Source organism: Macrotis lagotis, chromosome 2, assembly GCF_037893015.1.
Source record: "Macrotis lagotis isolate mMagLag1 chromosome 2, bilby.v1.9.chrom.fasta, whole genome shotgun sequence".
NCBI lineage: Eukaryota > Metazoa > Chordata > Mammalia > Peramelemorphia > Peramelidae > Macrotis > Macrotis lagotis.
In genome coordinates, this window is record NC_133659.1 from 59,500,528 (window position 1) to 59,528,402 (window position 27,875).

Consider the following 27,875-nt stretch of genomic DNA (forward strand, 5'->3'; position numbering starts at 1 on the left):
GAGAGGAGAAGCATGAACAGCTGGGATGCAACTCTATTCCAGTCGGAACATGAAAAGTATAATAAGAGATACATGACCAGAGCCTTGACAAGTCATTGATCTACCCAACGCATGCAAATTTTGAAATTTGTATCTCTTGTGGATTAGTCTCAATTGGAGGAATTGAGACTTTCTTCATAACTCTGGAGTTGGAGAGTCCTAATGGAAAAAGCATCAAATCAGGAGTCAGAGAACCTGCTCCTGCCACTTAGCTTCACGACTTTGAATGAGTCAACTACCTCTCTGGGCCTCAGTTTTTCTAACTTTAAAAAATGAAGGCATTAAACTAAATGATTTTTAAGGTTCCTTCCAGCTCTAAACCTATGATCTCACAAGCCTCACTTATTACAAAACAAGTACAAGAATCATCTAATATTTAAAAAGTACATTTTTTAAAAGTTGGATTTAAACAGGTAACCACTCTTAATCATGGAATTTAGGGCTGGAGATGACTTTGGCAATGATCTTTTCCAAACTCTTCATTTTACAGATGAAGAAACTGAGGCTTAGGGGCTTGCTTAATGTTACACCACTAGGAATGGCAGAGCCAGTATTCACACCTCAGTTTGTGTATGGGAAAAATGTTAGTTCTGTAATTAAAGGATCTGGGTTCAAATCACACTTCTGATGCTACCTCTGTCATCTCTGGCAACTCACCAAACCTCTCTGGGCCTCACCTAGCAAAATGGGGACATTTAAAGAATTTGATCTCATAGACCTTCGAGGTCTAGATATATATAGAAATGGAGTGGTGGAGGGAACAGAGAAGTTAAATGGGTTGTTTAAGAGCACACAGATATTAGGGACTCTATTGGTTTCAACAGAGTCCCTAATATCTATGTGATCTTGAGCGACACAACTTCTCTGTTCCCTCCACCACTCCATTTCTGTCTGGAGCTTGAGGTGAATCTTGGTCTGGTGGTATTGATTGCTCCAGAGGACATAACCAAAGCTCTAAACCCAACTAGGAAGAATTGTCAATTATCACATATAAACCAGACATTCAAAAATTACCCTTTTGGCACAATGAAGAGGCAGGTCTGTAAGTAGGGAATAAGAAGTCTATGACATACCCACACATGAGGTCGGCTCATGCCTAGTCTATGCCAGTCCTGCTCTCTAGCCCAACAGCTCTCCTGATTTCTTTCCTCCCTATCTCCTCAACTTATTGTAGTTTTGGTACTTGCCCTGGGAGGTAGAATTGCTACTTATGACTGTGGTTGTCATTGTAAGCACAAATTTACTTTCCTCAAGTCTAAATCTATCTCTGACTTCCTAATTCTGCTCTCTGAGGCTAGCAGGACAAAAAGCTAATCCCTCTCAATTATTTGAATACACCTATGATAGTTCTCTTAAGTCTTTCCTTCAGGTTAAACCTCCTACATTCTTCAACCAATCCTTCGGTAGCACTATTTCAAATCCTCTTAGCATCATGTTTGTTCTCTAGGTCTGCTTTGGCAACCAGGGGACACTGTTCACTCAGTAATGGTCAGTCACCGACTCAAATTTATTATTGCAGAGCTCAGCAACCTCAGATAAAATTACTCCATCTTATTGTTCTCTCAAACAATGACCTTGGGAACCCCATATTAATAACTAACAAGTATTTATAAGGGCCTTACAATGTACCAACCCTATGCTAACTTCTGGGGGATGAAGGAAATCAAAGAATGAAACTAGTGTTGCTTTGAAAGGACTCTCAGTCTAACTAGAGAGGCAGCAACACACAATATGTATATGCATACATATATACATGCATACATATATACATATATATGTATACATGTAATTGAGAATACATTCAAATAAAATACTTCACTATAAGGTAGTTAGGAGGGCACTAGCTGATGAGGAACAAGAAAAGCTCCGTGATTGAGCTACATCATGAAGGAAGAGAAAGTTCATGAGTGGAAGGTAAGGGTGTTGGTTAACCAATTTAAAGGGAGATGGAGTTCCTTTTGTGAGGAATGGAAAGATCAGTTTGCCTTGAATAAAGAATAGGAGAGAGGGAGTAAAATGTAAGGAGATTGAAAAGATAGGTAGGAGATAGGGTATGAAGAGTTTTGAAAACTAAACATGGGGAAATTCTAGGAAGATGATAGAGAAAGTCCAAAAATTCTAAACTCTCCAGATTTCCTTCATAAATAAGACAAAATAGTGCCTCAGGGTGAAAATAGAGCAGTAAAATATAAACAAACAGTTGGGGCAGATCAGTGATCCTCCTGGGACAACTAGAGAGAACCTGAGGAAAGTCCCCAGGACAGAGGTTCAACTTGCCTGAATGGCAAATATCTCCAGGCCAGCTCCACTGAAACAACAAGTGCTGGGCATAGCTGGGTTGGGAAATAGCCTCAGCCTCAGCCACAGGAATTCTCACCTAACAGACTGTTATGTGAGATCAGACATCTGAACAGAGGAACATTGGAAGACCCTCTGCTGTTGAGGGATACCAGACCCAATTGTGCTGTCAAAACTGAGGCTGAAGGCTGAAGGAATTTGCACACATTCACCTGGTGAGTGCAGAAGGAGTGAGGTGGGGAAGCTGTTAGATATGGGCACTCACAAAAGACGGAGTTCCTGGTTTCAGGTCCAGGCCAGAGGGAAAAACTGAAAATTATAACTACTGGAGGGTCCTCAGTGAGCAAGAGCATTTCTAGCAAAGTGTTACTGGGGGCCCTGGCTGTGACTTAGAGGGGAAGAAGAATGCTGACTTTGTTTGGGCCCTGGATTAAGCTCAGAAAATAAGAGTAAGAAAAATCTGAGCCAGAGGCACCCATCTCCCTTACCTCTGAACTAGAGGTGATTATAACAAACTTCTAAAAATAAAAATAACAGGGGTGGCTAGGTGGCACAGTGGATAGAGCATCAGCCCTGGAGTCAGGAGTCCCTGAATTCAAATTGGGCCCCAGACACTTAACCTAGCTGTGTGGCTTGGGCAAGCCACTTAACCCCATTTTGCCTTGCAAAAATGTAAAAGAAATTAAAAATAAAAAATAACAATAACAATAAAGTGAGTAAACAAAGGAAAAAGAACACAACCATAGCTACTTACTATGGGGATAGAGAAGACATAGGTTCATTTTCAGAGGGTGATAACTGAGTTTTTTAAAAAGTCTCTTGTACCCCCCAAAATAATGTCAAATGGTCACATGCCCAAAAAGTGTTCTAGGAAGAGCTTAAAGAGAACTCTTAAGGATGAAAACAAATCCTTGAAATCTAGGATTGGGCAAGGGGAAGCAAATGACATCATAAGATATCAAGAAATAATAAAACAGAACAAAAAGAATGAAAAATAGAAAAGAATGAAACATTTCCTAAGAAAAACAACTGATCTGGACAACAAATCAAGAAGAGAAAATAAGAAATTTTTGAATACCTGAAAGTTATGATCAAAAAAGAATCTTGATACAGTATTACAAGAAATAATTAAAGAAAATTTCCCTGAAGTTTTAGAACAAGAGGGGAAAATTGAAAAAAGAAAAAAAAATGCACTGATCACTACCTGAAAGAGATCCCAGAAAAATCATGGCTCAATTTCAAAATCTTCAGGTTAAGGAGAAAATGTTATAAGCAACAAGAGAAAGACAAGTCAAATGTGGTAGAACCACAATTAGAATTACATAAGACCTAGTAGCTGATACACTTAAAGATTACTGCTATTGGTACACTATATATCAAAGAATTGAGTTTGCAACCAAAAATAACTTACCAGCAAAGTTAAGTATAATCCCAAATGGAAAAAAAAAAAAGACATGCAATGAATTGACAGACTTTCAGGTTTTTTCACAAAAAACCCTAAATTTTAATAGAAAATTTGACATATAAAATCCAGGAGAAATATAAGGTAAACATCAAAGACCAATTACAAGGCATTCAATTAGATCAAATTGTTTACTTTTCATATGTAGAAATGTAAACTGTATTCTTAAAATTCTCAATAATTGGGTAGCTCAAAAGAAAGGCTGGGGATTAGCTGAGTGTGATGTTGTGATTCTAAAAAGCAATTGTATAGTAAAAGATAAAAAGAGAAATTATACAAATGAAACATAAGAGGAAAAAGTGATACAGAGAAATCAAGTGAGGATGGAGAGCCGGTAGGGCTGGAATCCTACTTTCATCATATCTGGGTTAAAAAGGTAACAACATTGGGGTGGCTAGGTGGCGCAGTGGATAAAGCACTGGCCCTGGAGTCAGGAACTTGGGTTCAAATTTGGTCTCAAACACTTAATAATTACCTAGCTGTATGGCCTTGGGCAAGCCACTTAACACCATTTGCCTTGCAAAAAAATCTAAAAAAAAAAAGAGCCTGAGAAGGACAATAGGGAAGAAAAGCAGAATGGAGAGAAATACAGAAATAGAAATTATAACTTTGAGCATGAATAGGATGGATTCAGCTATAAAAAAAAAGCATAGCAGAATGAATTAAAAATCAGAATTGGACAATATACTGCTTTAAGAAATACATTTAAAAATGAGAAATAAACACAGAGTTAAAGGGTTAGTGTGTATATCTCATCCAATGCAAAAAGGTAACAATTATGATATTACATAAATTCAAAGCTAAAATAGATTTAATTAAAAGAGATAAACAGGGAAAGCTATATTATGATAAAAGGTTCCATAGTCAATGAAGCAATATAAATACTAAACTTATATGCACTAAATAATATAGCTCCTACATTTTAAAAGAAGCTAAGTGAATTACAAGTAGAAATAAATATTATTACTTTAAATTGGGGGACTTCATTCTTCCTCTATCAGAATTTTAAAAATATGACCAAAAAGAAAATAAAAAAGAAGTTAAGGAAGTGAATCGAATTTTAGATAAGATATGGTAGATATCTGGATAACTGAATGAAAATAGAAAGGAATGCACCTTTTCTCAGTGTAACATGGTGCCTTTATAAAGAGTGAGCATGGAGTGGCTAGGTGGCACAGTGGATAAAGCACTGGCCCTGGAGTCAGGAGTACCTGGGTTCAAATGGTCTCAGACACTTAATAATTAATTACCTAGCTGTCTGGCCTTGGGCAAGCCACTTAACCCCATTTGCCTTGCAAAATCCTAAAAAAAAAAATGTTTGAATTAAAGAACAAATAATAGAAACAATCAGTAATTTTAGTAAAGAAAATTATATTGATGAAAAAACATAAAAATCTTTGGGATACAGCAAAAGCAGTAACCAGAGAAAAATTTATCTAAGTGCTTATATCAATTAAAAAAAGAGAAAGAGGAGATCAAGGAATTGTGTATACAATTCTAAAAAAAAACAACTAGAAAAAGTACAATTAAAAATTCCCAATTAGACAATAAATTGCAAATCCTAAAAATTAAAGGTGAAATAATAAAATTGAGTGTATGAAGACCATTGAATTAACAAATAAAACTAGGACTTTGTATTACCAAAAAAAAAAAAGATAAACCATTGGTCAATATGAGTTTTTTAAGGTTTTTTTTTTGCTTTGTTTTTTCATTTTTGCAAGGCAATGGGGTTAAGTGACTTGACCAAGATCACACAGCTTAAACAAGTATTAAGTGTCTGAGGCTGATTTTGAGCTCAAGTCCTCCTCACTGGTGCTCTATCCACTGTACCACCCAGCTACCCCTAATATGTTTTTATTTAAAGAGAAAAGAAAAATCAAATTACTAATATCAAAAATGAAAAGGGTGACTATACCATGAAAGAAAATGAAATCAAAGCAATTATAAGGAGCTATTTTGCCCAAATATATATATTAATAAATTTAACAACTTAAGTGAAATGGAAGAATGTTTACAAAAATACAAGCTGCCTAGTTTAGCAGAAAAAAATAGAATGTCTAAATAGACCTATTTTAGAAAAAAAGAAATTGAAGGGGCCATAAATGAACTTCCTAAGAAAAAAGTGCCAGTACCAGATGGATTTACAAGTGAATTTTATCAAACATTTAAAAACCAACTAATTCAAATATTATATAAATTATTTGGAATAATAAGCAAAGAAAGAGTCCTACTAAATTCCTTTGATGAAGCTCTTAAACCAGGAAAAGTAAAAACTGAGAAAGAAAATTTTCATTATAATCATAAATTTCATTAATGAGTGTGGATGCAAAAATTCTAAATAAAATATTAGCTAAAAGATTACAATATATCACAAAGATTATGCATTATGACCAAAAGAGAATGTAATATCAATAATAAAAGTAGCAAAATCATATAATATCAATAGATGCAGAAAAAGTATTTGATTAAGTACAACATTCATTTCTATTTAAAAACACTTGAAAGAATAGACATAAACAGGCATTTCTTTAAATTAATAAAAAGCATTTATTCATTAACAAAACCATTATTCATAACAAGGATAAGCTTAGATACCTTCCCAGTAAGATCAGGTGTGAAACAAGGTTTCTCACTGTCACTAATATTTTTGAATATTGTTTTGGAAATCCTAGTGATAGTGGGATAAGAGAAGAAAAAAATAGGAAGAATCAGAATAGGGGATTAAGGGAAGAAAACGATCTCTATGTAGATTGTATGATGATATACTTGGAAAATTCTAAAGATTCAACTAAAAAGTTAATTGGAATAATTAATATAAAGTATATATATATATATATATATATATATATATATATAAAGTAAACCCACATAAATTATCAGCATTCCTATATATCACCAACAGAATCCTGCAGGAAAAGATAGCTAGAGATATCCCATTTAAAATAATTCTAGATAGTATAAAATACCTGGGAATATACCCACCAAAACAAACCCAGAATCTTTATTAACAGATTTCTATACAAATAAAATTAGATTTATTTAAATGGAGAAATTATTCATGTGTAGGCAGAGTCAATATACTAAAAATGATAATTTTACCAAAATTAATTCATTGTCATACCAATTAAATTACCAGAAAAATATTTTTCTGTAAAATAATTTCTAGGAAAAATAACAAAATACATTTGGAGGAACAAAAGTTCAAGAATATCAAAGGAACTAATTGGGGGGGAGGGAATGTAAGGAAGGAGGTTTAGCAGTACAAATTTTATACTATATTATAAAACAGTATATCAAAACTATTTGGTACTGGCTAGGAAATAGAATGGTAGATCAGTAGGACAGATGAGACATACAATCTACATCAGCAAAGAAATAGAATAATCCAGTGTTTGACAAGTGTAAAGTCTTAAATTTTGGGAATAAAAATTTATTATTTGTTAAAAATTGTTGGGAAAGCTGGAAAGCAGTCTGGCAGAAACTGAGCATAGCCCAATATCTTACACCATTTATGAAGGTAAGTTCAAAATGGATACATGACATAGATATTAAGGGAGATATTAGAAATAAATTGAAGAATATTAAACATATCATCAAGCTTATGGATAGGTGAGCAATTTATAAACAAGAGATAGAATGGTATGAAATGTAAAATGAATAATTTTGATTACATAAAATTAAAAAGGTTTTGTAAAATAAATATAGCCAAGATCAGAAGGAAAGCAGAAAATAAGGAGAAATTTTTTTCTTAAATAAAAGTTTCATATCTAAAATATAAAGAACATGGTCAAATCTTTAGGAATACTAGTCATCCCTCAATTGCTAAGTGGTCAAAGAATATGATATAGCCGTTTTCTGATGAAAAATAAAACAATTTATAGTCATATGAAAAATGTTTTAAATCATTATTGATTGGAACAATGCAAAATAAAACAATTTTGAGATATCATTTTACACCTATTAGATTGATTTAAATGATAGGAGGGGAAAAGGACATATATTGGAGGGATTGTAGAAAGATTACTGGTTCATCTGTGAGCTGATCCAACCATTGTGGAGGAAATTTGAAATTGTGCCCAAAGAGTTATTAAATTGCCTATACTTTTTGATTCAGTAGTACTACTATTAGGTTTATTTCACAAGATGATTAGGGAAAATGGAAAAGAACCTAAATGTTCTAAAATATTTATAGTAGTTCTCTTTGTGTTGGCAAAGAATTGGAGATTGTGAGGATGTTCATCAATTGGGGAATGTCTCAAAAATTGTGGTATATGTTCATGGAATATTACTCTGCTATAAGAAATGATGAGCTCAATGATTTTAGAAAAACATGGAAAGATCTCCATAAAATATTGAAGAATGAAATGAGCAAAACCAAGAGAACATTGTATACAGTAACAGCAGTTATTGTTTTAAAAACAACTTTGAGCAACCAAGTCATTCTATTTTTAAATACCCAAATTAACCACAAAGATCCTATGAAAGAAGATGCTATTTGAATCCAGAAAAAGAATCATGTAATTTGTCTGTCTGTCTATCTAGATAATAATATTCACAGACAGCTTTTTATCTAATGGTAGCCATCTCAAAATTGGAAGAGGAAGTGAGAAAACAAAAGAAAGTTACATAATATTTTTGTATACTTGAAAGGAATAGGAAATTGTACCTAATGCATCTACAATTTCAGGTACAATATATTGTTTTTCTATCCCACTTTGTTATGAAAATGCTTATTTTATTTCTTGGTTCAGAATAAGAGAAATAATTTTTTTTTAAAAATAGTTAAACATAAGAGTTTATGTTTGTTCCCAGAGGCAAAAGGGAACCACAAAAGTTTATTAAGCTGAGGCATGATATGGTCAGATCTGTGCTTTAGGAGAATCATCTTGGTAGTTAAATGGAGAATGGATTTGAGTAGGGAGAGACTTGAAGAAGGGAGACTTTAGGGTGTTATTGTAATAGTCCCCAGTCAAAAGAGAGTGAGGGCCTGAGCTGGGTGGCAGCTGTATGAGTGGAAAGAAGAAGACACATGGAGAAAAGTTTTATAGATGGAAATGACAAAATGTCCAACTTGAGGGTACCATGTTAGGGATATTATGAGATTATATTAATAGTTTGAATATGAGGCAACCAGGTTTTGAATTGAATTACTAACAACAGAATAGGGCATAGGATTTGGTAAATTATAGAGGGATATAAAACAGAAGATTACTTAGGAGTTTTGAACCTGAAAGACTGAGAGGATTAGTAAAGGGAGAAAACAACATTCATAATTTATATGACAAGATAGTTTTCATAATCCTTTCCTCATAAAGCCTTGATAAAATTTGCTGTACAGTAGTACAAGTTAGTATACCCATTTCACAGTTGAGGGGAACTGAGACTCAGAATTGAAGTGATTTGGCAAAGGTCATATTGACTAGCAATCATTATAGTCAGGACTGAACTTTTCATCTTCTAAATGGAGATCTAAATCTTATTATCTCTCCAAGTGAGGAGCAGAATATGATTTTATGGAGAGAAAATAGGCAAGTGAGTTTTAAATATAGAATACAGGTCAAATACAGAACTTGAGAATTATCCACTGAGAGATAATAATTGGAGAGATGAGAGTGGGTAAGATCTCTGAGGGAAAATACAGAGAAGAAAGATCAAATGATAAGATTAGATTTTGGAGGAAACCTGTATTTAGGAATGAGAGGAGGAAGAGGAACCAGCAAAGTCAGAGAAGAAAAAGCCAGAGAGGTAGGAGGAGAAGTAGGATAATGCAGTATTTTAGAAATCAGGGGAGAGAGGAATTTCAAGAAGTGAAACTCATTATTCCCATGAATGGAGACAACATAAAATCATAGGAGCATTGGACTAGAAATTAAAAGACTTGGAATTGAATACTAATTCAGAATCCTTACTAGGGAAATTAAGTTTCCTCATTTATAAAATGAGAGGATAAGATTAGATTATCTCCAAGGACCTTCTAGGTCTAGTTATCTATTAATTCCTTCGTGGATACTGAGTTGATTCCACATTGTTCCAAAGCCTAGAGTCCCCCTTGGTGTTATTAGGAATTCACTGAGAAGCTCCAGAATGGACTCCCTCTTTATTAGAGTAACAGTGTAGGGATTCTTGATAGTTTTGGTATAGGATTGTAGGATAAGAAATGATGAGCAGAGTGATTTTAGAAAAACATGGAGATTTGCATGAAATAATGAAGAGTGAAATAAGAACCAAGAGAACACTAGATACAGTAATAGCAACAGCAATATTGTTTGAAGAATAACTGAACAACAAAGTTATTCTGAGTATTGCTAATATTCAAATCAACTACAAAGGACCTAGTAAGGAACATGCTTTTCTATCTACCTCCAGAGAAAGAACTGAGAAATAGACATATGTACAATATGGTTTTACATATATATATTTATGCATATATTATATATATAGTTATATCAAATCTTGATCTCCTCTAGTACAGGGTGGGGAAGAAGGGGGGAAAACAATTTGGAACTTAAAATAGAACAAAAAAATTAAGATAAAAAAGAAAAAAATAGTAATGCTCAAATCCAGTTCTGCCCTGGGAATGCCACTTGATCTGTACTGACCAGTGTGACAAGATAACCTCTTTAGTCCCAGATCAAAAGTTATGATTTGGAGATACTGTGATTTATAAGATTTGGAGAAGACTCAACAGACTGGGCCAATCACATGTCTCTCTGCCTCCTTGATGCTACTCCCTGTGCCAAATAATTGTTATTAGACATTGTTCCAGAAGCACCATGGCCCTGCCTCAATGATTTATCTTACTCTCTGCTGCCTTGCATAGTCGCCAGGGATACTCATACTTTCCTGGATGAGCAAAGTATCATGGAATCAGCCAGGATCTTAGGTCTAAAGCTGGAAGAGACCTCAGAAATCAGAAATCATCTAGTCTAACTCCTGTACTTTCTTGATAAGGAAACAGTTCTAGAGAGGTTAGGAGGTGAAAGAAAAGAAGGAAAAGAAGGAAGGCAGGGAGGGAAGAAAGAAGAAACAGAGGGAGGAAAGAAGGAAGGGAGGAGAGAAGAAAAGAAACAAGGAAAAAAAGAAGAATGGGAGAGAAGAAAGAAGGAAAGGGAAAAGGCAGGGAGGGAAGAAGAGAGGGAAGGAGAGAGGAAGGGATGGAAAGAAAAAAGGAAAGGAAGGGAGGGAGGGGAAAAGGGAGGGAGAGAAGAAAGAAGGAAGAAGGAATAGAAGAAAAGAGAGAAGTAAGAAAACAAGCATTTATTAAGAGCCATCACTGTGCAAAGAGTTTTACAAATATCATTTCATTTAATCCTTGAAACAACCCTGAGAGTAGATGAAGAAACTGAGATAAATAGTGCTATTTAAGTGACTTGGTGAGGATTATATAGTAAATGTCTGAGGCTAGATCTGAACTTAGGTCTTCCTGATTCTAGGTCTAGTAGTCTATTCATTGTGCCATTTAAGTGCCTCAAACTGGCATTAAATGGTAGAACTATGATTTGAACTCAGACCTGCTGAATCCAAACCCAAAACTCTTTCTACTATCCTGGGCCTAGATGGATCAGAAGCATCTCTACCCCAGTTCTCTAGAGTCCAAGGTCTAGTTTTATATCAGTAGAGTCATGCAGACATTAAATGTTTAATTAGTGTGTGTGTTCTTACATTAGATTCCTCTTCTTAGAGGACTACTTTCCCAAACTTGTGAAAGGGAATAAGAGGATCACCGGACTAGTTGCTGTCTCTCACCCAGAACAAAAAGCTCCATCCTCGCTTGTCGATTATCAGTTAAGTCATCATGGAGGATCACTAAGCACTCATAGGTGCCATTGTCACCCATATTCAGCTGGCTGATGGTGATGGAGGCATCATTTCCCAGATAGTTGGCAGACATGTTGATTCGGTCTACATAATTTTTCCCAATGACGGGCTGGTTTGAGTCCAAGGATCTTATAAGTACCTGTTCCTGTAAGAAATGAGAAATGTCACTAACCTCTAGGAATGCCTCAGTGCTAAGCAAAAATAGACAGCTTCCCTAGTACCACTCGCTAGATTTGGTCCTTAGCCCTTCGAGGTTCTAGAACCTTGAAGCTTAGAGGCAAGTAAAGGTTTAGAAGATGTGAAGCTGAAGGAGACCTAAGGCACCATTGCTTGCACTCTTCCTTTTACAGATAAGGAAACTGAGTTCCAGAGCGAGAATGTGATTTGTCAAGTCACAACTAGTAAATAGCAGATTGAAATGGGAAGTCCAGCCCTCTCCAAAAAATATTTTTGTTTTCTGCACATCACTGGACTTCAGTAATGAAGAAAGCATTATGTTAGAGCACCTTTGAGGCACCTTTTACACTACTCACATAAAATCTTGATTTAAAGTGATGTATTAATTAGGCCTTTGGTCATTGACCAAACTCTTTAATGACTTCTGTTTGCCCCATGCTAAGGAGAAATAAAGTTTAGATAAAGTACAATTCTATCCTTCATAGAGCTTACAAACAGTAGAAGATACAAGGTGAGATACAAATTTGGATAGTTGTTTCTCAATATTATATAAGATCTTCAGAGAACTGAAAAACACAAAATTCTATTTGTGGTCACTTTTTTGGGTAGAGTCTGAGAAGGCTTCCTAAAGAAGCTGGCATTTGAGTTGGACATTAAAAGAGAGAGAATTGAATAGGTTAGGAGGAAAGGACCCAAACTATCACAGTCTTTTTTCTTAAGTGTTGTGTTGTGCATAGTCATGATACTAATGATAACAATTATATTCATATAATAATTTATATAATAATAATAATAATAATAATAATAATAATAATAATAATAATAATTGTTGTGAGTCCAAGTATAGGTGGTATAGTATTCAGGTGCCTGGAAATAGCCTGAGTGAATGAATGAGTGTATGTACGAATGAAAGTCCTTAATAAATTTTTGTTGAATGAGTCTGTTGAATTAAACATTCAAAGGCACCTACAAAAAAAAAATAAAAGAAGACACTTTCCCTGAGGCCTGTTTTATAGGCCACCATTACCCTCTATCTATCAAGGGTAGATTCTCAGATTTTAACTAAAGACCTTCAATGTAATGAGAGAAAAAAGAGAGAGACAGAGAGACAGAGAAAGGGAGGGAGGGAGGGAGAGAGAGAGAGAGAGAGAGAGAGAGAGAGAGAGAGAGAGAGAGAGAGTCAGAGAGACAGACACAGACAGACAGAAAGAGGGAGGGATAGAAAGAGGGAAGGAAAGAGAAAGAGACAGAGGGAATCAGAGAGACAAACAGATGGACAGAAAGAGGAAGGCAGAGAAAGAGACAGAAAGACAGACAGAGAGAGAGATAGAAAGAGAGAGAGAGAGAGAGGGAGAGAGAGACAGACAGGCAGGTAGGCAGAAAGATACAGATAGACAGAGACTGAGACAGGCCCCCAGCAAGGACTACCCAAGACAAAATGGTAAAGCAGACCCTCCTTATCTCCCTTTCTCATCTTACTTCCCAGCTTTGCCCTTCCCTAGACTGCAGGTCCCATGATGCTGTTACTGTCAGGATAGGAGGAATATTGACCTCCTTATTAGTGTTAAAATCAGGTATTGTACTTATGTATAATGCTGTCTCAGAACCTAGCCTATAGTTTTTGGTGGCCACATCAGTGGGTGGTGCTGACATGCCAAGGTATTCAAGGTGACCTCAGTAGAACTAGATCACTCTGCCCAAACCTTCTACTTTCAAACTCTTCTCTTCTCCCTCTCTTACTGGAGAGCTCGATAGAGGCTTATCCCATTGGATGACTCCTTGTCTTGTGGTAACTTTTGTCTCGTAGAAACATGAGAGCGTGGCACTCTGTCCCTGGATTGCTCGTAGGACCTTCGTGGGTGTGTCCACATAGATGGCATAAGCTGTTCCCCAGACTGCAATAGAGGTAGAAAGTGAAGTGAGACAAATACATAAAACTCATCCATACTTTCCTCTTCAAGAACACTTTTCAAAAGAGTTCCATGTTTCTGTGATAAGGGGAGTCGATCATTCTGAGCAACTCCAGGTCAGTACCCACAGCAGAATCATCACACAAGAACCTGAAGAGATAATGACCAAAGTAGGATAGTCAGACCTGTATCTAACATGAGAAAATTATGGCATCAAAAATAGGAAGATGAAGTACTTCCATAGAACTTTAGGGAGAAATGACCACTTCCTCCTAGTTTGTAAGTTTGGAGAGGTCAGATTTCAGAGTTCAAAGGAAATATAGGTATCATTCTATAGACTAAAGTTCCACAGAAGTCATTGTCCTCAAGAAAGAAATTCTAAAGACACAAAAGGAAATAATTTTGACAAGTTGGAAAAAATGAATTGTCTTAAGACCTAGGTGTGGATATCTAGAGAACTCACCTATATGTCAAGATTTTTAAAAGCTATATACAGATTATAATGACCAAGCTTGACCCTATAGAAAAAGGAAGACTGCAGCTCCTTCCCACTGTACGGAGTTGGAAGAACATAGATGTGGACCAATTAGTCGACAAGTTTTAAACTTATTTATTTATCTATTTATCTGTCTGTCTATTTATATTTGGGTTTGTGGAGAAATAGGGTTAAGTGACTTGTCCAAGACTAGCCACTAGTCAGTGTCACATATAAGAGACTGGATTTGAACTCATGTCCTCCTGACTGCAGGGTTGGTGCTCAACAAGTATTTATTATTTACTTTGTGCTAGGCATTGTGCTAAGCAATGTAGGTACAATGCAAGGTAAAAACAATTCATGACTTTCAAGGACCTTACCTTCTAAAGGGGAAGAAAAATGTAAATAATGCAGTTGTTTGTAGGTTATCTCAAAGCAGAAATCAATAGCAACTGAGAAAACTAGGAAAGGTTTCCTGTAGAAGATGAAATTTGAGCTGAATATTGAAGGAATACAGGGGAGCTCAAAGATGGAGATGAGGCATACATAGAGCATTCCAAGCATGGGATTTCCAATGCAATAGTTGGCCTCAACTGGTGATTTCATGATTTTTCTCGAGCTCCATCCAAAAATATTAAGGAAGTAGATGGTGGGAGTCATGTAGATTTGGGGATTGACAAAGTAAACCAAATTTGGGGACAAAATGGGCTACTGAAAAAAAGAGGCAACAGATTTGAGATTAGAGGATAGTGTGGAGTTAAATGGGAATTAAAACAGGGAAGGAGGAAGAGTGAAACCAGTACTGGATGATGACCTGGGAAAGAAATGAGGAATGAAAGGAATGGTAGTCAAGGTAAGAACCAAAAAAAAAAGTTGAGTTTATAAGGCATAGGAAAAAAGATGGATGATAATAATTTTGAGTTCATGAACATGAGTGTGGGTGATGGCAAGATCTAGGCTCTAATGCTCTATTTCTGTATGTAGCAAAGGTAAGAACCTCAGGAGTATGTGAGGGTGCAGTGATATGTATGCTGAACTCCCCTAGTATGTGAAAACAACAATTGAAAATCTGGATTTCTGTCAGATGTGAATGATGTATTAGGATTAACTGAACTGATTTTTTCTTGTTTTTAAAAATTATTTGCTAAGAAGAATGACTTTCTGGGGAGGGGAAGAGGTGTATGCATATGATTATATGTATATATATATATATACATGCATACATACCATATATATAATATATATATATATATGGAGAGAAACAGAAGGGGGGAAAGAGAGAGATCTATATAGAAATTAAGGTTATGTTAAAATAAAAGATGTCAATTATTCAAATATATAAATATATAAACCATTCTGGAAGACAATTTGGAATAATGCAAGAAAATTGGCCATTCCTTTTGATTCATACAGAGAGTCCATTGTTGGGTATATACCCCAAGAAGGTTAATGACAACAAAAAAGTCCCCAATACAGCAAAATATTTATAGCAGCAACTTTTGTTGAAGAACTGGAAAGAGTAAATACCCCCAGATTAGGGAACAGGTTCAACAGTCTGCAAATATGTTAATTTAATGGAATATAATGTGCTATAAATAGCTAAGAGCATAAGAGATATCACGGAACATGGAAAGTTGTATATGAAATGATGCAAAATGAAATAAGCAGAGCCAAGAAAACAATCGGCACAATGACTGCAACAATATAAATGAAAAAAACAACAAACATATTCAGTGTCCTGAAATTATAATGATTAATGCTTGATCCTAAAGAAGAGTATGAGAAGATATTTTTCTTGAACTTTTAAGGAAGGGTCAGTGTTGGATACTAATAGTGTACATTTTGAATGTCTTAAAAATTAGTTTGTAGAGATTTTCTCCTTTTCTTTTTTTCATATTTTATTTAAAGGAATGGCTCTCTGGAAAGAAAGGTCAGGAGGATTATGATGATGGAAATAAAAGTTAATAGAATAACAAAAGATATCAATAAAATGTATTTTTAAAGGAAAAATATAAATATGTCATATTTATGTAAGTACAAAAGATGGGAACAAGAACAGGAAACTGAGGATGAATATGGGAATGTGACCCAATGCCTGGCAAGGAAAGCTAAGTACAATGAAAAAGGATATTTTTTTCAAGTTATAATGGGCAAAAGAGGAAGATCAAAAGAGTGTTAGGCACACTACTCAGGCTGGATAGGATAGTGAGATCTGACAAAAGGAGGAGACTGAGAGGCCCATTGTTATTTTGCTACTGTTTTTCTGACAAGGAAAATAACCTTTGGACTAGAAAGGAAAGAACAGAGATGGCTAATAGGGAGTTGATTCCTAAGATAAGTGGGGAGCTAGTAAGAGAGCACCTCCAGTAGATGCTTTTGATGAGTTCAAGCCACCTGGCTCAGATGAACTATATTTATCCTCAGGGTCTGAAAGGACTGGGGGATGTGATTGCAGAGCCACTGTCAGTGATATTTAAAAGATTATGGAAAATACCATTTGCTGCAGGAGTGAAGAAGAGCAAACCTTGTCCAGATTTTTTTGAAAAGGGAAGAAAATATTGTCTGTAAATTAGACCAATGAATTTGTCTTTGGCTAAATTCTAGAATGAATGTATAAAATAGATGGCTAATGTTTTAAAAATGGTAGTCACCAAGAACCAATATGCCTTCATTAAGAACAAATCATGGAAGACTAATCTTATTTCCATTTTTATAAGAAACTAAACTATATCAGGTTTCTAATGTTGTGGATATATAGTTCACTTATATTAGAGCAAAGCATTTGATAAAATATCAAGGTATCCTCATGGAAAAGATGAAGAGATGTGAGCTAAGCAATAATAGTACAGATAGAGAGAATTTTGGAACTGGTTGAATTGAATTCAGTATTGTCCAGCTCTTTGTGATTCTGTTACAATAGCATACCAATAGTGTTCATGGGGTTTTCTTGACAAAGATATTTGTCATTTCCTTCTCTACTGGATTAAGGCAAACAGAGGTTAAGTAACTACCCAGGATCACATAGCTAGTATGTATCTGAGGCTAGATTTGAACTCAGGTCTTCCTGACGCTAGGCCCATTGCTCTATCCATTGAGCTACTTAGCTGCCTCACTGGTTGAATAGCTAAAATCAGAAAGTAGTTTTAATGGTTCAAGGTCAATTTTGAAGTGGAGTTTCCTAGGGCCCTGCATTTGACCCTGTGCTGTCTAACATTGAAATAGTTGACAGATAAAAATCATTGATTGCATGACATTTTTGCAAGTGACTCAAAGCTGGGAATTTTACCTTGCATATGGGGAATGATCCTGACAGGCTAAAAATCTAAGAGGATGAAATTAAGAGAGATAAATGTAAAGTTTTCAGGTTAGAAAATTGTCTTCCAGGTGCAGCTAGGTGGCGTAGTAGATAGAGCACTGGCCCTGGAGTCAGGGGTTGAGTTCAAATCCGACCTCAGACACTTACTAATTACCTAGCTGTGTGGCCTTGGGCAAGCCACTTAACCCCATTGCCTTGCAAAAGAAAGATAGAAAGAAAGAAAGAAAGAAAGAAAGAAAGAAAGAAAGAAAGAAAGAAAGGAAGGAAGGAAGGAAGGAAGGAAGGAAGGAAGGAAGGAAGGAAGGAAGAAAGAAAGAAAGAAAGAAAGAAAGAAAGAAAGAAAGAAAGAAAGAAAGAAAGAAAGAAAGAAGAAAGAAAATTGTCTTCCACAGTATAAAATGGGGGAGGTAGGGTCAGACCACAGTTTGCCTGAACAAGATTAGGGTTTGTTTTTTTTTAGTGATATATATAAGCACAACTGGGTGGATCAGAATACTGGATATGGAGTCAGGAACATCCACATTTAAATTCTACCTCAGATACTGTGTGACCTTGGGCAAATTACTTTACCTCTCTCATTCTCTTTAAAATTGAGATAATAAAAGTATCTAATGCTCAACATTGCTTTAAGGTTCACCTGAGAAGAGAAACATATAGCACTTTGTCAAACTTTGCTAGCTATTATCAATGATAAGTCAACAAAATGAAATGGCAGTCAAAAAAAGTCAATGGGTTCAAGTTAATTTAAGAGAAGTATAGCTTCCAAACACCATCACTACTACCACAATAACAACAACAAAAATACTATATTTGCCCTTGTCAGACCACATCTAGGGTACTACATTTTGTTCCAGATATCAGAGTTTAAGAAAGGTAATGATAAATTGGAGAGTATCAAGAGCAACAATTTTTAATTCTTTTAAAAATTCTTTTAGGTATTAAATAGTCTCCTTTCTGATCATTTTTAAATACAAATAGAGATCTGTAAAAATAAAAATGTTTTTATTTTATTATAAACTATCTAAGTTTATTTATATCCAGAAATATATTCACAGATCCTTTGGAGGTCCATGACTCCTGATTAAGAACTACCAATCTAGGAAAGGGCAATTATGAAGGCACCATTTGCAGGTAAAGAGTGGTAAGCTCATTCTCTTTGAATTAGAAACCAAGAACTTTAGACTTCTGGAATAGAAGACTTGATGGAGATAGTGATATCTATCTTCATGAATTCTGAGAGCTGTCTGTAGAGGAGGGATTAATTAGACTTGTTTTGTTTGACCCAGATTGAAGAATGCAGAGCAATGAATAGAAGTTCCAGAGGTAGATTTGGTTTATGTCAGGAAAAACTTTCTGATAGAGCTGTCCCAAGTGGAACAGGCTGCCTTGGGAGATGGGGATAGTTTCCATTAATCTCAAGGTCTGGATGAATGAAATGGAAAGTTGTCAAGTACAGATGACTTCCAGGTTCCCTTCTCTGGTTTCTCTCTGAAGTGATTGGCCATTTTCCTCCATTCTAGAGAAGGTCTATGACTTACTTCCTTATCACTGTTCTCTTGTCCTCTATCCTCTCTTGAGATTCAGATTCCCTTCTCTCCATCATCCTTCAGGAATTAAGGGGACATGCTATGCCCCACATCTCAGGGTGCTCTTCTTCCTTCATTTCAACTACTCCCTGGCTACCCTTTAAGTTTGAACTAAAGTCTCACCTTCTACAGGAAGCTGTCTTCAACTCCTCTTAAATCCAGTACCTTCCCTCTATTAATTATTCCTATTTATCCTGTATATAACTTTTCTGAATTTTTGTTTGCATGTTGTCTCCCCAATTAGATTGTGAGCTCCTTGAGGGCAAGGAAAGTTTTTTGCTTCTTTTTGTATCCCTAGCACATAACAGTGCCTAAGATGTAGTAGGCACTTAATAAATGTTTATTTTCAGCAGGCCTCTCCTCTTGTCTTCTCTAAATCTGGCCCAAGTAAAGAAACCCTTGTGATACCTCAGAACCATTTACCCCAATCCCCTCTGCTTCCCTCAAGCTGTCCTTTCTCTCAAGAAGACAGAATAAGGACTATGTCTCACAGAGAGCAAAGGGCATCAGTTACAGCTGGGGTAAGGGGTAGTTTGGGACATAATAAGGCAATATCTCTCCTTAGGAGACTCAGGAAGAACAAGTAGAAATTCTTCTGGGAAGCCTTAGCATCAAGAAACACTCCAGGGGCGGCTAGGTGGCGCAGTGGATAGAGCACCATCCTTGGAGGCAGGAGTACCTGGGTTCAAATCGGACCTCAGACACTTAATAATTACCTAGCCGTGTGGCCTTGGGCAAGCCACTTAACCCCATTGCCTTGAAAAATCTAAAAAATTAAAAAAATTTAAAAAAACAAACATTCCAGTGTTTGACCTCCTCATCTCTTTTTTTTTTTTAAAGATTCCAAAGTTTATTTATTCAGCCAATGTCAACTTAACAAAATATCATTTGCCTCAAGAGCAAGAAGACCAAGGATCTCTATTCCTCCTAAAAACCAGGACAGGGCATGTCCTCGTCTCAAGGTAGATGGCTAGACCCATGCCTCTGACCTCAGCCAGACTTACTACTAGGCCAAGACGACCAACAAGCCTCATCCCAATCACCTTCTCGGGGTGAAGGCAGACACCTCATTGATTTGGGTGGCACCAGCCTGACTTCCAACATAAATCATAGAAAGGGGAAACTTCTCAGCTGACAGAGCAACATGTGGGGAGAAGCTAGTGGTGCTGCTCAGAACTCATTTCTTTTTCTCCCCTGGGGCCTTGTTCTCCTGGGAGGTAGTTGAGGGACCAGCCTCTAGAGGGGCAGGGGAAGGAGTCCACTTCTTTAATTTTGTGACTGTCAGCACCTGGCCCGTATCATACATCTCTTGAAGGATTTTGCTACTGGGAGTTGCACAGACAGAACTGAAGAAGTTCAGTCCCGGGGTCACCTGTGTGGGATCCTCCAGCTTGAAGGAACCTTCAGAGTCCTGTATATTTTCTGTATTGCTGGACATATCTACTTGCTGTTCCTGGTTCTGGCACTTTTCAGTGACCCCTCATCTCTTAAGAGATGCCCCTTCCAAGAGTAATACTAGCATTTTAAAAGAGAATATGAGTACTTGAGAATTAATGTGATCTAGTGGAAAACTCAATGATTATGGAGTGAGAGATTGTGGGTTCAAATTCTGCTTTAGACTATGGTTCCTTGGACAAGTCACTTCAACATCTAATGAATGAGTAAATAAAAATGAGAACTTCCATTGGCTTAGTGTTTTAAGATTTGCCAGAGTTTTGCATGCATTGTTCTCATCTTACAGATGAAGAAACTAAGAGGCACGCTTTGATTTAAGAATCTAGTTACTTAACTAAACTAACCATTAGTTAAGTGACTTGCTCATGACCACATAAATAGCTCCCAAATCTTCCTGATTCCAGGCTTAACACTCCACCCAACTATAAGAAAATGTCAGGGGTGAGGAGCCTCCATTAAGAAAGCTTCATATAAGAGGTAGAATCTGAATCAATCCTTAAGCATAATTAAATATTATATTTATAAGAACTCTATATCTTATAAAGCATCATGCATTATCTCATTTGAGCCTGACAACTCTGTGAACAGAATTCACTTCTGCAAAGTAGTTTAAGGTTTATAAAGATGCTTCTCTTAGAAGAACCCTGTCAAGTTGTATCAATCAATCGATCTGTAATTGAAATTTGGTTCATGCTCCAACCCAGATCACTTGTTTGGTTCGCCCTCTTCATGTGGAAGATGCTAGAGAGCTTGCTTCTAAGAGAATCATGTTGACATATAAGGGAAGTAATTCAGAGACTATGGAGCAGATGTAGACATTCTGTGACTGCTTTTGTTTGGTCTTCCACTTGATCAAGAGCAAACTTTTAGATTGGAGGCACTGAAAAACATGTGTCTATTCATGTGAAGGTTGCTTCTAAAAGAATCATGAAAGGTAAGTGATTCGGGGACTATGGAACAGATGTAGACATTCTGCAACTGGTTTTGTTGAGTTTTCTTTCTGATCAAGGAGAAACTATTAGGCATTGAAAAAAAAGCACCTTTCTTTTGACTTGGTTGATCTCGAGGGCTCTGAGTATTTCTTTTGCTCACAGCATCTGGTGCAAGTACAAAGTAGTTTGAAAGAGAAGGCATGAACAGTTGGAGGAAAAATGTAGAAAATGGTGGCTGAGCTGCCTCTTGAAGAAAGAGACTGTAAGGAGGAGGTAAGGAGAGAGTGCACCACAATCATGAGAAATGGCAAATCATAGTGCTTAGAGATTATTATGAGTGAAGGACAGAAAGAAGGTATATTTGGCTAGATTGCATAGCAGGGAGGGATAATAATGTGCAACGCAACGTGGCTAGAAGATAGGAGCCAGATCATGTGGGGCTAAAATAAAGGTTTTATATTTCATTCTAGAAGAAATAGGAAGCTACTGGATTCATTGAGTAGAGAAATCAGATCTGTATTTAAACAGCATCACTTTGGAATCAGTATCTATCATCTCCATTTTTCCTTCAGTTGAGGAAATGGGTCAAGAGAGGTTAATTGGCTTTCCACAATCATATACTAGTGTCTTAGTCAGGATTTGGACTCCACATTAAAGCACTTTTGCCATTCCTAATATATCACAATACCTCCTTACTGTAGCTTGCTACCCTATAGCTGCTACCCTATTAGGGTGATTATGATTATCTTCATTTTACATGTAAGGAACTTGAGAATCAGAGATATTAAGTAAAGTAACCATAGTCATATAGTCTATAATTGGCAAGCCAATCATCATTTTACAGAGAAGGAAACTGAGGACCATGGAAAAGTAACTTTCCTAAGACAACAGAGCTAGTAAATAACAACACTTGGATTGTCCAAGAGGGAACTGAGCTGCCTGAAGAGGTAATGGGTTACCATTCCCCAGAGGTTTGAGGCAGAGGCTGGAAAATGACCTGTCAGGCATATTACAATGGGGATGCCTTTTACCTCAGGTTGTCATGGCCAATGTGGTTTCATCCAACTTTCAATTCCTGTGGTTCTATGGCTCAAGAACTCAGATCCTTCATCTAAAATCTAGGATTCTTTCTGATACAATGGAGTACAGAGATCAACAGACTTCATTGTGCTGACTGCAGGGGGAATGAGAGTTTGGGACTGATCCTGGTAAATAATGGAGATTCTTTAAAAAGATAATGAAAGATCTTTAGAAAGTATGGTGAAAGGAAGGAACTAGGGAAGGATCATTTCATGTTTTATGGAATTGAACCATGCAAAATATACACATTCATATCAATTTAATATAAACCCTGGGGAAACTAACATTATTCTTCCACATAAGAAAATCCATTTTCATTTTTAAAAAATCCACATTCAAGATATAAGGAGGTTGGTGTTCAGAAGGACAAAAATCTGATGTAGATACCAATTATCTCCAATATATAATGTTGAGAAATGTCATTGTTCAGGACACTCAAGGCATTTCACAGATATGGCTCTATTCACCTCCCCAACATCTCCTGAGGGAAGATATAAGGAAGGAGAGTCCTTTTCCCACAATGTCTAATTTGAGGTCATGCAGTTAGTTTTTTTGTAGAACTAAGGTTCAAACTGACTGACTCCAAAATTGGTGTGCTTTCCATCATAGGGCAGATTTCTATGCAGGGAGGAGTAGGACATAGGGGGAAGTATTTATTACCTAGGGCCATAGTTCTAGAAACTGGTGAGAGGGTGCTGAATACTCAAAGAATGCTGCTGATCTGCCCTGTCTTCCAACCTCATCTCTCCCTACAGGAGACAGATTGCCTAGCATATTATTAGCACAAGAAAGGCAGTCAGTAAATATAAATCAACTTGATCCAAGGAGATAAAAGATTCCTACCCAAACCAAAGATGTCATGACCTTGAACAACATCACTATTTGCTGCTTTCAGTTTCCCATTAATTAGGCAAAGCCTTCCTCAAACCCCTGATCCCACTTTCTCTTAATTTGTCCTCATCACCACCTTTTTTTTTTTGTAATGGAAATGCATTTTTGCATCATTCCATTTTCCTGCTGTGTACTCTAGTGGAAAGAGACCTGAGCAAGGAAGTGAGAAGTAAATTCCAACTTGATAAGCTATCATAAAACCATAGAGTTTCAAATTGGAAGAGATCTCAGAGATCACTTGCTCCAAAGATTCTGAACCTGTTTTTGTTTTAGATCTGTTTGGCAGGCCATCTGCCAAAGTCTCCAGGATTCTTTCTCATGATGCTTTTAATTATATAAAGTAAAATATATAGGATTGCAAAGGTAAAATGTACATGGAAATAGTTGACATAAAATTCCTCAATACCAGGTAAAGAACTCCTGACCTAGTCTAACATTTCATTTAACAGAAGAGAAATGAGCAAGGGTTCAAATACAATGCTCTTTCTTCTTCCCCAATAATGGACTTACTGGTTGTCTTAACCTCTATATATCTCAGTGCTGTTATCTGCAAATTTCAAGGTTTGGACCAATGACCCCTGCAGACTCTTCAAAAGAGAGATTGGTTTTTGCTTTTCTTTGTATCCCCTGCAATTGGCACAGGGCCTAGTATGTTTAAGAAGTTTAAGAAATGCTTGTTGATTTAATTTAACTTGGGTCTCTTCTGCCTCTGGTGCACACCATTCATGCCTGAAGGTGATGTGATTGTAATAGTCTACTGTTTTTCCCACTCCAGTCCTTCTTTGACTCAGCTGCCATATTGATCTTCCTTAAAGGCAGATTTGACCATGTCACCTTCTCACTCAATAAACTCTAATTACTTCAGGATCAAATATAAAATCCTGTTTAGCTTTTAAAACCCTTCACAGCCCAGACCTTTTCTACTTTTCTAATATTATTACAATATCAACATCTCCATATATGTGTGTGTATGTATATATATGTATATATATCATATATTATATATATGTATATGTCATATTCTATGATCTAGAAACAATGGGCTCCATGCTCTCCTTAACACTGTGACTCTTCATCTTTGAACTGACTGGAAATCTCTCTCTCTCCTCTCTGCCTTCTGGCTTCCCTCAATTCTCAATTAAAATTCTACTTGCTGCGGGAAGCTTTTCCTGACCTCCCTTAATTCTAATGTTTTCCCTGTAAAGCTACCTCTCATTTATATTGAATACATTTTGCACATAGTCAACTACATGTCGCCCCACTAAAATATGAGTTCCTTGAGATCAGGGCCTATTTTTGTCTTTCTTTTCCCACCCCCAGTACTTAAGCATAATTCCTAACACACACTAAGCACTTATTAAATGACTATTGACTGACTTTTTAAAAAAGACTAAAAACCCATTAAAAAATCTTAAAACTCTAAATCCTCTAGTTTTTATCCCTTTCTCTTCCCTTGGAGGATACACATGCAACAGATAGCCTGGAAAGTGTTCCTGTTTCTATAGATTAGCCAATAAATCCAGCCTGCAACCTCAGATGAGTTTGATCTAAGAGAAAATACAGCTCCATAATAAACAATTATTATTCCAGGATAGACTCCTACAAGGGGAGCTTTGAGTACTTTCCTTAGGTAAAGGGAGTACTGCAATGATCTGTAGACTGAGTTTAATGCTTGCCCCCACCCCCAACAATCAGGACAGATCTGAAGATAAAATCATAAACCTGGTAACCTTTCCTCCATCTCAATTTTTTTAAATGTTCTCTAAAATCTGCTCTCAGAAAAAAGGTCTATTATCAGAAATAGATTCCTCCCAGCTCAAAGATTGGAAGTCATCTGGGAGGTGGAAGCTCTCTTAGGAGGGGGACTTGGGCATTCTTTCTCAAACCTGGTTAGCTTTTTACAACCATCATCTAGTTGTATAAATCACCTGGCAGGGAATAAGGGACAATTATGGTGTTGGTAGGTATCAAGTGAGATAAGACTCCTCAATGCTCTGACTGTTGACTCTCTATGACTCTCCAGTTGTTCTGATCCATATCTGGTCCCTGGACTCAGGTGGCTTCAGAGGAAAAAGTGAGCTGGTCACTTTGCACAGTCATTCCTTTTATCTAATTCACTTGCATGTCATGGCATCACTTTCCAGATGTTACTGGTACTTTTTGAGGATGAAGGACAAAACAACAACTCCCTTCACTTTGCTATCTGATTCATATTCCCTTTGCATTAAATCATGTTTAGAATGATATCGCTACAAAATCTTTAATAGCTCCTACTTGCCTGACTAGCAGCATGGTTTTATTTTTAAAATAAAAAACAAACAAAAGCAGTGGACCAGGGGTCAGGCTATATGGATGGCAGTCTCATCTTTGCCCTGTGCTAGCTACACCAACCCAACCCTCTATGACTGTTTTCTCATCTGTAAGGAAGAGATGGGATGAGATAGGTTAGATTAAGTGATTACCAAAGTCCTATGGAAAGAGCACAGGCTTTGGAATTAGAAGGTCTGGTTTCCAGTCTTGCCTCTGCTACTTACTACTCCTGCCATGTTGGGCAACTTGCTTTGCCAATCTGGGCCTTCATTTTACCACCTGCTTAAGGTGGTTAGGTTGGATGGTCTCTAAGAAGGGGTGTGCTGGAGTCAGCTCTAATCACCTCTTGAGAACCAATTGTGAAATTTTTAGTGTGATCTTGGAAAGGGGAAAATATCATAAATCAGCGCTTGATATTATCGTTTTATTGTCTAAACTATGGAAAAGATGAAAGGAATGTTAACATGCAAATTAAAATTGTGTCCTTGTACATCTGAGATTCTTACAAACTCCTTGCCTTTGCTCATAGTTTTTTTTTTTTTTCTGCACTTGCCTTCCCTCTCCTCTCTTCACTAGAAAAATTCTTACCCATCCCTTAAGAAACAACTCAAGGGGGTGGCTAGGTGGTACAGTGGATAGAGCACCAGCCCTGGAGTCAGGAGTACCTGAGTTCAAATCCTGCCTCAGATACTTAATAATTACCTAGCTGTGTGGCCTTGGGCAAGTCACTGAACCCCATTGCCTTTCAAAAACCTAAAAAAAAAAACCCCAAAACAAAAAATTAACTCAAATGCCATTTCCTCTGTAGGCAATTATTAAACACCCACTATGGTCAGACACTGTGTTCAGAGCTTTACAATTATCCTCCTGGAATCAAGGTGTTATTTTCTTCAGTTAACAGATTAGGAAACTGAGACAGACAGAGGTTAAGTGATTTGCCCAGGGTCACATAATCAGTAAATGTCTGAAGTGGGATTTGAACTCATGTCCTCATGACTCCAGGTCCAACACTCTCTTCACTGAACCGCCTCTTGGTATTCTCTAATATGCTCCCATCCACTCAACAAGGCACCTTTTTATGTACTTCTCTAATTATTTTTCTAAAATAATGTTTATTATAATTATGGTGTTTGAATCTACTGCTCCTTAGTGAGAGTGAGGATGGGCCTGTCTAAACTTTGTGTCTCTTTCCAGCTTAGCTCAGGGCTCTGTATACAGTAGGTGCTTAGCTGATGTTTATTGAAATTTCTATGAAATGGGGGACAGCTAGATGGTGCAGTGGACAGAGCACCAGCCCTAGAGTTAGGAAGATCTGAGTTCAAATCTAGTGTCACATACTTAATAATTGCCTAGCTGTGTGACCTTGGGCAAGTCACTTAACCCCCTTGCTTTGCAAAAAAGAAAAAGAAATTATAGGAAATGAATTTAATTGAATTGTATTGAATATATTTCTCAGAGAACTCCAAGTCCTTGATAGCACCTATGCAGAGCTGTGAAGAAAGAGTACCCACTTTAGAGTCAAATCCTCATTCTCTTCCCTATGCTACAGTCCTAGTGACTGGCACATAGCAGTTATAGTTAATTAATATGTATGAACTGACTTTACTTCTCTGGGTCTCAGTTTCTTCCCCCTCTGCAAAATGAAGAAAGTGGAAAAAATGATCTCTAAACTCTATTTATATGACCCTGGGTCACACCCATGCTGGATAATTATTATTTATGGGATCAGGAAGCAAAGGCGGAATCACTGGGCCCACCAAGGTCATTACAGTGCCGGGACCAAAGGTCGTTATGCATTTAGAAAGGGAATGAGAGGGAGGGAAAGGAGTAGAATAAAAGGGGAACTGGTAGGACCTCATTCTCCAGGGCAGCTATGGGTCCAGCTCAGCAGGCAGAGAGAAAATGGAGAATTCATCAGAGCAGAGATGGAGGCCCTACGGCAGAGATCCAAAAGCAAGGAAAAGCTGTAGTTGTTTTGTTTCAGAAGATAAAATGGGAATGAAGCAGATCCTCTGTCCTATCCATAGTAGGGGACAAGATGTTGCCTAAATGGGATGACATGAAGGGAAACAAAACGCTCCTTGCATCAACCTGAATATTTCCTTTTTCTCTCCTTTTAGCCCCAT

General features: G+C 36.8%; 1 protein-coding gene across 1 annotated transcript in view; it reads right to left on the reverse strand.

The window, feature by feature from the left end:
* Nucleotides 1–27,875, reverse strand: part of GPA33 (glycoprotein A33) — a 51,310-nt gene that overhangs the window by 8,963 nt on the left and 14,472 nt on the right. The window contains exons 2-3 of the mRNA XM_074220362.1: nt 13,535–13,689; nt 11,546–11,762 (exon numbers count right to left, since the gene is read on the reverse strand). Coding sequence (XP_074076463.1) covers nt 11,546–11,762; nt 13,535–13,689 — 372 coding nt within the window. The remainder of the gene's footprint in view (nt 1–11,545; nt 11,763–13,534; nt 13,690–27,875) is intronic.